This window comes from Ornithorhynchus anatinus, chromosome 1, assembly GCF_004115215.2.
Source record: "Ornithorhynchus anatinus isolate Pmale09 chromosome 1, mOrnAna1.pri.v4, whole genome shotgun sequence".
Classification (NCBI taxonomy): Eukaryota; Metazoa; Chordata; class Mammalia; order Monotremata; family Ornithorhynchidae; genus Ornithorhynchus; species Ornithorhynchus anatinus.
Genome location: NC_041728.1, coordinates 83,621,343 through 83,638,044, shown reverse-complemented (window position 1 = coordinate 83,638,044; position 16,702 = coordinate 83,621,343). Strand labels below are relative to the sequence as shown.

Sequence of the window (16,702 nt, the reverse complement as noted above, 5' to 3'; positions counted from 1 at the left end):
GGCTGTCTTTGAATTTCCATCTGACTTCATTTTTCTCTGCCTGCCTTGCCTACCTTCTCCCTGCTATGAGGTGAGGCAGTCCTAACCACTAGGTACAGACTATGCTTTGGTGTTGGCTTTAGGCCACCTTTGTTTCCTGACAAGTGTCCAGTTATCACTTCTTGGCACCTAAGAACATTTCTACACCAGGTGCAATACTTGGCTGCTAGTAAGCAAACATGTTAACAACATCAGCAATTTCTAAAGTAGCTGGATTGGAAAGATACTCAACTTTTCAGAGGATATTATTATTGGCACTGCCTTTCTGTCTCATAAGCATTTGTTACACATGCAGCAAGGGTTGGAGGAGGATGGAAGACTGCCTTTAGTTCTGCCTTCAAATGTTGGGGAATAGGCTGAACTGGACTACCATAAAATCCTGCCTTGATTACTGCATCAGCCTCCTTGCTGACCTCTCTGCCCCCTGTCTCTCCCCATTCCAGTCCATAGTTCACTCTGCTGTCCAGATCCCTTTTCCACAAAACCATTCAGTTCATGTGTCCCCACTCTTCAGGAACCTCCAGTGGTTAACCAACCACCTCCATATAAAAAGAAATTCCTTACAATTGACTTTAAAGCACTCAATCGCCTTGGCCCTCCCTATATTACCTCCCTGCTTTATTACAACACAGCACACATGCCTGACTCCTCTAATGCCAACCTAAGTCACTGCACCTCAATCCTTTCTATCTCACTGCTAACCTCTCACCCACGTCTGGCATCTGGTCTGCATTGCCATCTCTCTTTATATACAACAGATGATTATTCTTCCCACCTTGAAAGACTTACTAAAAGCACAACTCCTTCAGGAGGCCTTCCCTGATTAAGTCCTCAATTCCTCTTCTCCCTCTCTGTTCTGTGTCACCCTTGCACTTGGATTTACACCATTTATTCCCTTTTCCCTTAGCCTTATAGCATTTATGTACCTATCTGTAATTTATTTATTTATACTGATGTCTGTCCCCCCATCTAGACTGTAAGCTCCATATAAGCAGGGCTTGTGTCTAACAGCTCTACTGAACTTTACTTTCCCAAGCATTTAATACAATGCTCTGGACACAGTAAGTGCTTAATCAATATGATTGATCGATTGATTGCTGTCTACCCATTGGTTTACTCTGTCATTGTATTGCAAGGTCTCCAGGAGGAACCCTCTAATGAGCCAAGTTGAGTTTGGGGAGTCAAAACAGGTTTTCTAGTACCTACCTCATTCAGATTGAGCAGTGAGACCTCTAAATAGGGACCACAGCTTTGCTTCGCCAAGTGAGAGTTCCCTTCATCAGTTATCAAATTGCATCAGACTCCTCACTGACCTTCCTGCTTCCAGGCCTTCCCCTCTTTCCTCTGCTTCCCAGATCATTCTAATAAAATAACATTTTGTGTATGTCTCCTTTCTTCTCAAAATCCTCAACTGTTGCTCTTTCCTCTATGCACAAGCAAAAACACTTCAATCCGTCAATGATAGTCACTGAGCACTTACTGTATGCAAAACACAGTTCTGACCATCAGCTTCAAGTCTCTCAACTCTCTTCTCCCAACTTAGCCTCATTGCTTCTCTCAAAACAATGTATCCCACACACATCACTCTTAGAAAGTAAGTTCCTCCATAATAATAATAATAATAATTATGGTATCTGTTGAGTGCTATGTACCAGGCACTGTACTAAGCACTGAAATGGATACAAGCAAATTGGGTTGGATACAGTCCCTGTTTCCACCTGGGGCTCACAGTCTCAATCCCCATTTTACAGATGAGTTACTGAGACACAAAAAAGTGAAGCGACTTGCCCAAGGGCACAGAGCAGACAAGTGGCAGAGCTGGGAATAGAACGCATGACCCTCTTGTACAAGTAGTTCTGAGAAACAGCTGCCATCCAAGGTCTACCAGTACCATAGATATGAAATGGAAAGTTCTAAATTATCAGACTGGCATTCCCCAAAGTCTCATTACATTCATGCATCTATGAAAAAATCTCTGGTTTTTGGAAGATATAGCTTCTTTTGGGCAGGAAATGTCTGTTTCTTGCTCTATTGTACTCTCCCAAGCACTTAGTACAGTGCTCTGCACACAGCAAGCACTCAATAAATACCACTGAATGAATGAATGAATGAATGAATGAATGAATGAATGAATAATTACAAAAGCTGCCCATCACTCCGTAGATTTTGGAACGTTGATTTATGTGTTTGATCACATCAGTCATCACCACTAAATCGAAATCACACTTCAATTGCTATCATCAATTTCTTTCTCAAACTCACCCTTGATCTATCAGATATATCTGCCAGTTCTGTCACTTTCCCACTCTGTGACTTGGGCAAGTCACTTAACCTCTCTGTGCCTAATAATAATAATAATAATAATAATGTTGGTATTTGTTAAGCACTTACTATGTGCCCAGCACTGTTCTAAGCTCTGGGGAAGACACAGGGGAATCAGGTTGTTCCACGTGGGGCTCACAGTCTTAATCCCCACTTTACAGATGAGGTAACTGAGGCACCGAGAAGTTAAGTGACTTGCCCAAAGTCACAGAGCTGACAAGTGGCCAAGCCGGGATTCAAGCCCATGACCTCTCACTCCAAAGCCCGGGCTCTTTCCACTGAGCCAAGCTGTAAGTTGGCATTTGTTAAGCGCTTACTATGTGTAGAGCACTGTTCTAAGTAGATACAGGGTAGATACAGGGTAATCAGGTTGTCCCACGTGAGGCTCAAAGTCTTAACCTCCATTTTACAGATGAGGTAACTGAGGCACAGAGAAGTGAAGTGACTTTCCCACAATCACACAGCTAACAAGTGGCAGAGCCGGGATTCGAACCCATGACCTCTGACTCCCAAGCCTGGGCTCTTGCCACTGAGCCATGCTGCTTCTCTAAATGACTTCATATGTAAAATGGGGATTAAATAACTGTTCTCCCTATGAGTCTCTTTATGGGCTTACTATACACAATATTCACATTTGATATGTGCCCCCATCCTCAACCCCACAACACTTATATAGATATCTTTAAATGATATATTATGAATTACTTATTCACATTAATGTCTGTCTCTCCCTCTAGACTTTAAGCTCTTTATGAGTAGGGAACGTATCTGCAATTCTGTTGCACTGTACTCTCCCAAGAACTTAGTTCTCTGCACATAGTAAGCACTCAATAAATACTACTCATTGATTTATTGATATGCCAAGCACTGTACTAAGAAATGGGGTGGAAACAAGATAATCAGGTCCCACTTGGGGCTCACAATTTAAGTAGAAGGGAGAACAGGTATTCAATGCCCATTTTGCAGATGAGGGAACTGAAGCACAGAGAAGTTAAGTGACTTGCTCAAGGTCACACAGCAGAGAAGTGGAAGAGCTGGGATTAGAACCCAGGTTCTCTTACTCCAGGCCAAGCTCTTTCCACTAGGCCACACTGCTTCTAGGGACTGTAGGGAATTGCGTCTGACCTGATTATTTGATACCTATCCCAGTGCTTAGTAGAGTGTTTGGAGTACAGAAAGCACTTAAATATCATCATCATAATTATCATCTGACTAGGCCAAAACTTGTCAGGTTTTAATCTGCCTTGTTTTTATATCATCTGGTGGAGTCAAGTACAGCATAAACATAGGACAAACCCAATAATTGGTTGAACATTCCCCTGAATCCAGCAATCTTACAAGAAGCAAGTGAAAGTCCTCTCAGTCACCATGAATATTTAATATTAAAAATGAATTTCTCTGCTACAAATATGATTGATTGCTTGATTAATTGCAAAACTGGTAAAATTGAGACTATTTCAGTGATGAATACTTAATAATTATTGCATTCCAAAGAAGAGAAAGCTGGTAGTGGACTCTTCCTTTGGTCTGAAAAATATTTCTCTTTCTTTAATCTGATCTGGACTGGCTTAAAATCCAACAACCTCAAAGAATCCACCATATTTTTATTGAGTTTATCTGAGAATAAAGACCCCACAAGATTCAATCATGTTTTCATCTTTTACTCACACTCTCTTTTCAGCAAATTTTGCTTTAACTTTAAATTTTATGAGGTTCCACTATCACTAATTTTAAAGGATGCAATTTGATTTTTAAGCTTTTTAACCTTTTATATACTTGCCAAGCCATATCTATTTTACTTAGCAATGGAGAAGAAATTCAACGTATTCAGCATTACAGAACAAGCTATAAAGGCAGATTAGTAAATTCCACCCCACAATTAAAAATACAGCTAGCTTGTATAGCTCATGGCTATTGTCCACAACATCTTTTGCAGGTTTTATCAGAAGAAAATCTGTTTTTCAAAATCATACTTCTGACTGAGAACACAGTTTTTAATGGCTTATCATTTTTATTATATATATATATTAATGAAGCTAAACATTTATTTGATTCTCATTCTTGTACTTTATAAAATTTGCTGAATTTTTTCAATTGAATAAATTTACACATCTTTGCATTCTGCCCTTTATATACTATTACGTCATTACTACGGCAGAATGAAGAATGTTACTGCTGAATATCAAGCTCTTCTTACTGCAAACTGAAAGACTTTCAGAGAGCAGCATTTCTATCAGTCTCGGTCTTGAGTTCAATACAGAAGAATGCAGCCATGTACCAATGTGGCTACGAATGTAACATCCATATTTTGGTCTCTGACTATAGGTAGAATCGGATACTTGAAAATTCTCACTAGAAGATCACTCAGTTAAAGATGTGAGATTGTATCACTATTCTGAATGGCCAACAATTATTTTAAAGGAAATACTGAAATTTGATGTAGGGACTGAATAAGAAAGCAATGAAGAAAAATAGACATGAAAGAAGTGCAACCTGTTCTTTTTTTTACCACACCCTGCCCCAGCGCTTCCAGCAGTGCTTAGCACATAGTAAGCACTTAACAAATGCCATCATCATTATTATTACTATTAATTCAAGGGTTGCATTCTGCAAAAGCCTGTTCATTCATTCGACAGTATTTATTGAGGGCTTACTAGGTGCAGAGCACTGTACTAAGCACTTGGAATGTACAATTCGGCAACAGATAGACAATCCCTGCCCAATAATGGGCTCACACAAACTATTTCTTTCAACACCACAGCACACGACATTCAAAGAGGCTTGTGTTGTCAAACAAATATCCCCTATTAATCAATCATCAACTGATGGTATTTGTTAAGTATTTTTTGTGTGCAGAGTACTGTACCAAGCATTTGGGAAAGTACAGCACAATGGGATAGATATACATGACCCGTGCCCAAAGGGGACTTACATACTATAAAGGCATTACAGGCATTAAAATAAGTTACAGATGAATGCATCCATAAGTACCATGGGGCTGGAGTAGGAGTGACTATCAAAGTGCTTAAAGGAAAAAGAATTAAGTGTATGGTGCTGCAGAAGGGAGGCCAAATATGGGAAGGGAGGGCTAACAGTGTTCTAGCCAAAACACATACAGAAAACATGAACTTTGGCAGAAATGACTGCAAAGTGCTGTGACCCTGAAAAGACTTTCCTCATTCAACAAGTCCCAAGTGAGGAAGTGGCAAACAAAATATATAATTAGAAGTCATCCTGAAGAACGTCAAGTCCAGAAAAATAAAATCTTTGAATTTTTCAAAACACAAAAATTATTTTTTCCCCAAACTCATAGATAATCGGGTTATTTTTTCATATAATCATAGTAATGCTCTAAAGATTCATATCTATGAATTTGTAGGTAAACTTACTTAACATGAAAAGTAACATTATTGGTCTTCCCCATTAAACTGAAGGTTCTTCAAGGAAAAGGAATGCATCTTTTAGTTCTAATGCATGTTCCTAGCTACACAGTACAGTAATCTGCACCTGTAATCTCTCAATAAATGGTGCTGCCACTGCTATGATAATGTCAGTGATACTTTCTTCAATGCAAAAGCCAAGAAATTACCCAAATGACGACTTCTTAAACATAATTAACTAGCTAGAGAAGAGGTTTGTAATGCTTTTAAGAATATGCCTAAATATATTATATGTGCATATATATTCATGCAAATAAAAAATACACATATATAGAGATATATAGATACATATCTAGATAGATATGCATTTCCCTTTATACTCCAACAAGACACTACAGTGTAATTCACGTATGAGTGTGTGTGTGTGTGTGTGTGTGTGGGTGTGGGTGTGTGTGTGTGTGACTACAAAAGCCAATTGAATTCCACAGTCCACATTGTGAACACAAAAAGGCTTCCCCTGTTTTGTTGTCAAAATAGTAAATGAATTAATCAATCAATGATTTTACTGAGTGCTTAATGTGTGCAGAGGACTGAGCTAAGCACTTGGGAGAAGACAATGCAACAGAGTTAGTAGACATAATCCCTGCCAACAAGAGGTTTACTTAACCCATTCGTAGTCACTTTTTTGCACCAACCCAGAATGATGCTTGCAAATACAAGTGCTAAAATGAGAAAGGAAAAAAATGGAAAATACAAAAGGCATATCCAAAAGGTATTTGCTTAAACATCCTCCTAGTATTTTCAGTTTGTGTTGTTTTGATGACTTTACTTCATTAGGAGGAGTCAAATACATAGACTTGCAACTTGCAAAAATTATCTGACAAAATGAAGCATCAGCAAGATATAAGTTTAGTTCATCTTTTAATTAAGAATCCTACAGGCCCAAATCACTTCTGCCAAGTCCACCGTGGATGATCATTTTCCGTTCCATCTTATGGAATGTAAGCTCTATCAAATTCTGCTTTTTTCCTGTAAAGTTTGCCTCCTCTTTCCCTCCTCCACTGCAAATATCCTTGGGCAATTAAAATGTTCTTCTTCTCCTCCCTCCATTAGAGACCCAATCATTCTTCATTTTCCTCTTTTATTACCTTACCTTCCTTCTTTTATATCTCTCATCCTTAATGTTAAGACCATATTACCCAAACATCCTTCTGCTCCCACACTCAGCTTTCTGCCTTCACATCACATACTTGTTTACTTCACTTAACAGGACCAATTTGAATTAGCTCACCTGATAATTATCACACTTTTACCTTAATTTCAAATTTCTTCTGGCAATTGTTTCTACCATCAGAATATCCCAAGGAAAAATAAGTATCACACTGCAGATAATCAATAAATATTGCTGAAAGATTCTTGTAGAGAAACCTAGATCTAGTGAGGGACACAGTTTTTTTAGGATAAATAATAAACAAATAGTATTTACTGAGCATCTTCTAATAATAATAATGGCGGTATTTGTTAAGCACTTACTATGTACCAGGCACTGTACTAATGCTGGGGTAGATACAAGCAAATCAAGTTGGACACACTCCCTGTCCCACAAGGGACTCACATTCTCAGTCCACATTTTACAGAGGAGATAACTGATGAACAAAGAAGCACAGTGACTTGCACAAGGTCACACAGCAGACAAGTGGCAGAGCTGGGATTAGAACCCATGACTTTCTGACTCCCAGGTCTACGCTCTATCCACTACCCATATTCTTCCATGTTTAGAATACTGTACACTGAACTCTTGGGTGAGGACAAAAAAGAGGTGCTACTCTTTTCCTCAAGTGAAATGAACTCTAGATTAATTTATAAAGCATTAATATCAGAAAAATCAACCAAAAGTCCCATTTCTCTTAGGAATACTGACCAAGCCATCCAACAGAAATTCCTTCATCTGGCAGTTCCAGGAAGTGACTTCTGGGAAAATGATCGTGTATTGAATATAGGGTTCATTGACTTCACATAACTCTCTGTTCTTGAGAACATTCTCCCTTCAAAGAGGAAACCCACCAAAAAAATCCCACTTAGTTTGTCCCTTTTGTCCAATATTGCCAAAGAACCGGAGATGATAAAATAATTTGTGGTCTAGATCCTGTATTAATAAAGAAAGAAAGAGAACTATAATTTAGGGCTTTAAGAAAATGGAAGTGGTAGTTGGTTCTCTGAGATCCAAGTCAGAACCAGGTTTGAATTTATTTATTTCTTTGGAACTTTTCTGTCAAGGAGTGATCTCAAAAAAGATATGATTCTATGAGAGTCCTTATTTTGTAGAGCCTCAAAATAAAGGTGAAGTCCACCAAAGGATATTTCAAGTTAAGCAGTATCAGAAAGCAATTTGTTTCAAAATATGTTGTCCTGATTATAAGACAGAAAGGAAGGTCCAACAGATAAGTCAGTAATATCACAGGTAGCATCAATTACAGGCATTTGTGTAGATGTGATATGCCTTATCTCTTCCAAGAGGCCTTTCCTGACTAAGCCTTCTTCTCATCTTCTGCCACTTTCTTCTGTGTAGCCCTGATTCATCCATTTTCATCATTCCCTCTCCCAGCCCTACAGCACTTATATACACATCTTCAATTTATTTATTTATATTAATGCCTGTCTCCTTCTCTAGACTGTAAGCTCATTGTGGGCAGGAAATGTATCTGTATATTGTTATTAGAGCCCCTGAGATCAACAGCATGCTTTGCAAGAAAATAATGATAATAATAATAACAATAATAATAATAGTGGTATTTGTTAAGCGCTTACTATGTCAGGCTCTGTTCTAAGAGCTGGAGGAGATATATGATAATCAGGTTGGAGACAGTTCCTGTTTCACAGAGGGCTCACAGTCTTGGTCCCAACATTACAGATGAGTGCACTGAGGCACAGAGAAGTTAAGTGATTTGTTCAAGGTCACACAGCAGACAAGTAGTAATGCCGGATTAGAACCCAGGTCTTTCTGACTTCCAGGCCTGTGCTCTATCAACTAGGCCATGTGCTTCGAAGAAAACTAGTAGGAACAACATGTGCAGTCAGTGGTGACAGAACAGAATATCTCTTAGATCTCAACAGCAGCAAATATCACTGTGATCTCACCTATTTGATAAACCATCGTTGAGTATATATTCTCAGTGGCTGAGTAAGATTTTGGAGATTCTGATCCTGAGAGAGGAAATGTGCAATGACATATTCAAGTCTGTAGATACTCTTTTGGGTGGTGGAAAGGCCATGCAGCTAGAAAACAACTGTTGGTGACTTGATGGAAATGAATAAGCCGGCAGAAAAGTGGAAGACAAGCTTTGGTGGGAGAAGATTGGTCTGGTTGGTCCATCAGTCTTACCCAATAAAGTCATTTGAATGCAATGTTTATGGTGGAATTAGGTTATAATATAGAAAGATTTAAATGCTTAGTTTTTCCATCATATGAAATTATAGTAATTTGAAATTATCCTCCTTTGAAAAACTGGAGGCTGTTAGAGTAACAAGAAAATCTCATTCATAAAAACTGAGGGTGCAACTTCTTCCTCAGTTTCTAATGAAGACTGCCATGATGCATTTATCTAGTCAGTGACCTATTACTGTTCAGTGATCTTTTACTAAAACACTTGGTTTCAGTGGCTAAACTGAAGCTGATAGCACTGTTGAAACCTATTTCTTGAAACTATTTACTAGCAAATTTTTTTAATTTAAAAATTCCCCAACATGAACAGTACCTACCTAATTTATACATTTTGCTCTATTTCCCTAAAACCTCTTCACTCTGTATATCAATTAGTTGATCAGGAGAGGCAAAGCTATGCCTTCTGAGTCTCACTGGGCTCTCCCTCCCATGCTATGTGGTGGATTATTTGTTTTTGCACAATGGTGGACTGCAGGGTGGCACTGACTAAATCCTTTTGATGGCAGCTTCCGTGCCCACACAGGCCCAAGCCACATGCAGGGCTATGGTTCCCAATCCCACCCCTAGCCTTGGTTGTCTCACTCATTGCCAAGGCTTACCCTTCCTCTTGGCCATCATCCTTCTGGACCCCTGTCCTATAATATCCACTAGTCATTTCAATCTGCAACTCTCTGCCAAACTGTGCTTTTGGTTTGCAGCTCTTCACTTCCTGAAGGTTGCCCACTCCTAATCTAGATTATTTGGAGAGGTAGAGTTACATATAACCTGAGCTGCTTCTCTTCTTCCTATAACCATGATTAATAACTGACACTAAATTCTCAACACCCAATTTTGCATGCAGTAAAGTCTAATTCTGCTGTCAAAATGATGTAGCTGAGCATATAGACATCCCTCAATTTTCCAGGATGGCTCAGGATATTCCCAAATGGCTATTTTAGAGAGGGCATCAATGTGACAGTTTAGCAGATCTGACCTGCAAAGTTGAAACCTGTTATTTTCTCTATTTTACCCACTCTTCTGTGCCTTTTGGCCATTTCACGGCTCAACTGTATCTGCATCAGAAAAATCAATAACTCAATAGTATTTATTTAGGGCATACTGAGTTCTAAACATTTTACTGAGTTTGTGAGAATATGACAGAAGCTTGACACATAGTAGTAATAGCATTTATTAAGTGCTTACTGTGCGCAGAGCACTGGAAGTGAAAAACAGATTGTAATTAGAAATCATACCTATCCCACAATCTAAGAAATAACTGAGGTATTTCTTAAATATTATTATACATCAAGCACTGTACTGAGTGTTAATCATGTTGGACCTAGTCCCTGACACTACAAGGGCTCACAGTCTTAAATCCCATTTTACAGGTGAGGTAACTGAGGCATAGAGAAATGTAGTGACTTGCCCAAAGTCACAGAGTAGAAAAGTGATCGAGTCAGGATTAGAATCCAGGTGGTCTGACTGCCAGGTCCATGTTTTATCCTCTAGGACACCTGTTTCCCTGAACATTTGCTCTACTATTTTCCCAACTTCCAATAAATGAGTCTCATTCTGTTTTCAAGTGGTTGTTCACTTTGCTTTACTCCGTCAAAGCAACTTATCATTAGTCTAGGCAGAATGCAAAGAACGTATCGTTTCTTTTTTTTCCTTTTTAATTACTTATGGCCAGTTTAATCTTTTTGATTTCTGTTTCTCAAGCACTCAGTGAATCGATAAAAACTACTCTTTAAGTTAAACATACCAAAACATAACCAGGGATTTAATTAAAGGAGAACATTTTCAGTCAATAAAGCCAATGCCGTACTCACGTTGGAGGAAGGTGGGACTGGTTTTCAGCATTTCTTGGTATTTTGCAGGCAGCGGGCTTCGCCATGTCCCTGACAACACACCTGGGGCGCATGATAGACAGCACAATGCACTATTAATGATAAAAATGGGGAACACGCCTAGAAATTTGATCAGCTGATAAGTCTAACAAACTGACTACTGGAAATCTAAAAGAAAATTTGTGATCCCATGAATTACAAACCCAAATGCTTGGAGTGATCCTCAGGTCAACTAGTTTACTGACCCAACTCTTTCATTATCTGAGCAAGAACCAGCTATTGAGAGAAGCCAATTTGAGATGGAAAGCCAATGGAAAGCCTGTTGTGGACAGGGAATATGTCTACCAACTCTTAGAAAGAGTGGTCAGAAATATGTAAGTGTGTAAGAAATAGGATTAATTTATTGATTGATTTAAAAGTCAAAATCTCTAGGCAGCTTCTCTGAGGTCAAATGCTACTGAAACATAAAGCCAGTATAAGAAGAAAGATTCAATCTTAAAAACAGGACCTGTTAAAGTGACTGTGGCTTTGATCTGTTTCCCAGTTAGGAAGGCCAGCCTTAATAAAATCTATTTTATCAAGAGATCTGAGTCACTCCCCTCCAATACAAATGCTAGGACCTTCTGTATGAGGTCCTCCAGACTGTAAACTTCTTGCAGGCAGGGAGCATGTCTAAACGCAGTTGTAGTGTACTCTCACAAGTGCTCAGTACAGTGCACTGCACACAGTAAGTGCTCAATAAATACCACTGATCCATTGACTGACTGATTGATGGATTGAAAGAGCAGAGGGCTTCCTAATTTTTCCATCACTGAAAGTCCATTAATATTAATTCAGGATAAGGGAGGTGGGCAAGTTTACCATTCAAAATGTATTTAATGCTTCAATATACTTAATGAGGGAAATTAAGCTCAGTGCTAAAAACAATTTAGTAATCTTGTTCCCTAATTCCACTCATCACAAGATTTTTCTTTCCAAATACAGTGGAATAACAAAATCCAAAGAGAGTTCACACAAGCACCTTGTCCCAGTTAGGGACAGTCAGATCCTCATGTAAAAAGAGTTGGAGGTAGAATTCCATACTGACTCCAAAAGACATACTCTTCTGTAACTGTCCAAGAAGTTCTGTATTTTCCCACATGTTTCCAAACCACCTGAAAAACTGAAATTACTTCATTTTTACTGTGTTCATGAAAAATCTTGTTGCGAAAACTCAACTGCAACTTACTAATTTGCAAAGTGCAGATGTGGCCATAGAGCTGAGATTCTTCATCTCGGGATTCCACTCACTCAACTCAAGGCCTGGTCCCCAAGGCCTTGTCAGGTTCTAAATGAATCTACCAAGTGTTTCAGGAAAGTCAGCTAAGGATTAACCCTGATCTAACTCCACAAAGTTGTTGGGGGAACCCAGTTTAGAAAGACTAATAATAATAGCCTCCAAAGGAGGAGTTCAGAGAGGATAAACTGCAGTTAACCTCTTCTATTCTAGAAAGAAATATCTGCATAAGGACATATGGGAACACTCATACCCACACACATTCACACGTATCCCACTTCCACCCGATGGAAAGAGGATGAATCTTAAAAGTCAAGAAATATCCTTCCTGAAAAGCAAATGTGCCCCACCCAAAGTTCCATTACACTCTTTTTGAACCTCTAAAGATTCAAACTTATAAAAACATTATAACAGGAACTGAAGCCAAATGACCATTTTCTCACCAATTATATCTGATATCAACAGACTGTGAGGAATCAGACATCCAAAGGAAATACTAAAAGCTATAAACACTTTTGTTCTCTTATATGCATGAGACATGGGTATTAACGTATAGACATTTAGGCAGGAACACGAGATTTAACAGTCCAAACTGCCTGGCACTTGGGGCGTTGGGGAGTGGGAGTTGTTAGGGGGAAGGGAAGTATAATGCCCCATGAGATGAATTTCATTGCACAAAAAAATCTCAGATTCTCATCTTTCTGGGAAAATAATTGCTTCAATTTTGATGTGCCTGCATTTCTTTGTGAAGAAGCCTAAAATACCATTGAGTTAATATACTGGAGGACTTTGCCTTTGGGAAATCATGTGCTTCTTAGTTCCTAGTATTTACTTTAAAGTCAGATTTGGGTGAAATTGTTACCCAAAAGACATCTGTCACATAATTTGATGTTTAAAAAATGTATCACTCTTAATAGTGAGTGATAACTAACAAATCAGCAAGGTTGGGTAGAAGTGAAACAAATCATTCAGTCATTTGATGAGCCATCTCTTCCTTTGCTAATCAGAAGTATATATTTGCTAACCATATTACACACACACACACACACACACACAAACACACAGACACAGTTACCATATATATTAAGTTCTACCTTCAATGGCTATTATTATTGGTCTCTGGAAGCTGGGTTCCCTCTATATAACTTTGTGGGGTTAGATTCAAGGATAATTCTTAAATGATTTTCCTGAAAAACTTGGGTTCCAGTGTGGTCTAATGTTAAGTGTGAGATTTTAATGTACTTAATGTACTTATTTTAGTTAGCAACTGTACACTTCTAATGAACAAAGAGATGAGTCATTTATGTCTAGTGGGGCTTAATATTAAGTGTGAGGTTTTAATGTACTTAAATATTAGTTCCCCTGCCCTTCTAAGGCACCTGTGTTTTGTTTAATTTATAGATACTGGTTCTGTGCTGTATTAGCTTTCTTAATTATAAATCCTTGGGTAAAAAGAACACACCAAAAATATATAATTTTAAAGTCTACAACCTTTATTACATTGTACTCTCCTGTGTGCTCTGCACACAGTAAGCACTCAATAAATACAATTGATTAAAATGAATTACAATACTATCAGACCAAATCATGCATTTTAAATACTGATAATTTATTGATTTAAACATGGAAATTAGGAATTTTGTGGGATAAAGGTGTCAGTGTATAATTATGAAGTTTAATGTGCTTCTGGTTTTGGTTGACGTTTGACATTTTTCAGATATCAAAACACTTTTCTAGATTTTCTAATGTGGTATCCTTTTAACAGATCTTTCTTCAGAACATCAAGATGAAAAAAAGCAGAGGAAACACTACACTGCACACTCCAAGAGAGTAACAAATGCAAATCACACTACATGGTCTGAGGAGTATTCTTTACCTTGAACAAATATTTCCTTGAATTACACTTTAGGCGTTATGTCAGTTATTTGGGTTTAAATCTTTGAAGGTTTTAATGCCTAGGGAATCTGGGTAATTTAACTAATTCATATTTATCTACCATACATTAAATTTACTGTAATGATAAGTCTAAAAAAAAAACCAACTTTAATTTGGTTTACTGAACTGCTACACCAAATATTACCTACTAGAATTATGATGCAAAGAAAAGGATTATATTGCTTCTTATATTTAGCAATCTTTTAATTACCCTCTGATTTATCAGACTTCTCATTATATTCAGCTTCCAGTCGGTGAACAGAAATTACCTCACGATTTTATAACTGAAGTCGCTTTCCAGGAACTGCTCCTAACTCAACCTCTCAGTGCTGCTGTTTTTATGAATGCCTGTAATCAATGGCAGCGAAGACGGCCAACTGCCCATTCAACTATTTCTCTTTCTAGCATGTATATACTTGAGCAGCTGGCTAGACTAGCAATCCCTAATGACTCCAGATGAGGATCATTTCATTTCCAATTGAAGAATTTCCTTTTTCAAAAGAGTTTTTAGAAGTATTTCCTCATACTTAGGATTAGAATAATTAAACATTAAAGTCCTCCATAAAAGTGAGTTTACTAAATGTCTTTCTCTTTTCTAGCTTGTCATCGGATTACGCACTATATTTCTATTAATAGTAATAGTGGTCATAGTGATAAAGTGGGCTGAAAGAGTAAAAGAGTAATTATTACTCACAATACTATGTGCTGGGAAAGAATATACCAGTGAAGCAGCGTGGCTCAGTGGAAAGAGCAAGGGCTTTGGAGTCAGAGGTCATGGGTTCGAATCTCACCTCTGCCACTTAGCTGTGTGACTGTGGGCAAGTCACTTAACTTCTCTGTGCCTCAGTTACCTCAGTTACCTCATCTGGAAAATGGGGATTAAGACTGTGAGCCCCACGTGGGACATCCTGGTTCCCCTGTATCTACCCCAGCGCTTAGAACAGTGCTCGGCACATAGTAAGCGCTTAACAAATACAAATAACAGTGGAAATTAGACATTATCCCCTATTCCTTTAGGGGCTCACAAACCTAAAAAGAAAATGCTCATTTTTGTATGATCCTTCATTTTAAAGATCCTTATAGGTCCTTTTTTGGAAGCTGCCTTAACTGAAGTCATGGATAATATTTTATATGCAGAACTTAAAGGTTTTGTTAAAAACCTTATTATTCATATAGCAAAGAAATTTGGGGTTGGGTTTTTTGGGCCAAGGGTGTCAGAAAATCTGAGCATTTATGAGAAATCAATTGATCGGTCAATTAATCATATTTATTGAGTGCTTACTGTAGGCAGTGCACTGTACTAGTGCGTGGGAGAGTACAAAATAATGGAGTTGGTAGACACATTCTTTGCCTACAGTTAGCTTACAGCCTAGAGGAGGAGACAGATATTAATATAAATAAATAAATTATGGATATGTACATAAACTCGGTGGGAATAAGGAAGGACTGAATAAAGGGTGCAAATCCAAGTAAAAGGGCAACATAGAAGGGAGTGGGAGAAGAGGCAATAAGGATCTAGTTGGCGTTGGCCTTTTGGAGTAGATGTGTTTTTAATAAGACTTTGAAGGAGGGGAGAGTGATCGTCTGTCATATTTGAAGAGGGAGGGCGTTCCAGACTAGAGGCAGTATGTGGGTGAGAGGTCAGTGGCGAGATAGATGAGACCGAGGCACAGTAAGTAAGCAAACTGGCATTAGAGGAGCAAAGTGTGTAGAATGGATTATAGTAGGAAATCAGGCAGGTAAAACAGGAGGGGACAAAGTCATTAAGTGCTTTAAAGTTGATGGTGTAGCTGGGCAACCACAGGAGGTTCTTGAGGATTGGGAAAAACACTAAAAGACTATCTCCAAATGGTAGTTGCTGCTACAAACTCTTTATATGTGTATTCATATTTATAGATATTAATCCACATAGGAACCAGGACATCTTGGAATCTAACTGTGCCTTTTTTCTTTTTTCAAAAATTACTATTTCCAAACATGAACTGGTGACGATCCTAACATCTTTCTGCCTACAAGCTCACAAAACCACGACTTGGTTTGGGCTGTATTTCCAAGCACCCCAACAAAGATATGCTTCCATCTATCAAGGGCTGGGCTCAGGATGGAATAGGTGTAGAAGGCTCAAGGCCCCCTTATGGTCCTATAACTATGGTTGAATCACGTCGGGGAGAGGAAATCTGGTCCAAGCAGGCTTGTAAAGTAAGACTACATGTCCATTTTAGAGACCCACATATAGCCTTCCATCCATTCCAAATCCTGCCCTGTCAGGAGTGAGTAACTACTGGGTTACCCTTCTGAACCAGAAAGAGCCTATCCTAGAACCAAAAATTGGACCTGATGGTCTCTCAATAACTATGACACCAGATTTAGAGCACAGGGCAGGGGACAGGTTACATGTCACACAGTTCCCAGCTGGGATTTTGCTGAGAGTCATTAGCAACTGGGTGGGGCAGCCAGGAATTCCATCAATTTGGGATTTTCC

General features: G+C 38.5%; 1 protein-coding gene across 23 annotated transcripts in view; it reads right to left on the bottom strand.

Moving 5' to 3' along the window:
• The window catches only part of RIMS1 (regulating synaptic membrane exocytosis 1), a 531,371-nt gene that overhangs the window by 421,801 nt on the left and 92,868 nt on the right, over positions 1 to 16,702 (bottom strand). For 2 of the 23 annotated variants that reach the window (XM_029063785.2, XM_039912321.1), the window contains exon 1: positions 10,992 to 11,069. The exons of 20 other annotated variants lie outside the window; for them this stretch is intronic. In XM_029063785.2, the coding sequence (XP_028919618.2) occupies positions 10,992 to 11,056 (65 nt within the window). In that variant the 5' untranslated portion in view covers positions 11,057 to 11,069. Of the gene's footprint in view, positions 1 to 10,991; positions 11,073 to 16,702 lie in introns of those variants that run through there. One more of the 23 variants, XM_029063984.1, reaches the window with a different exon arrangement.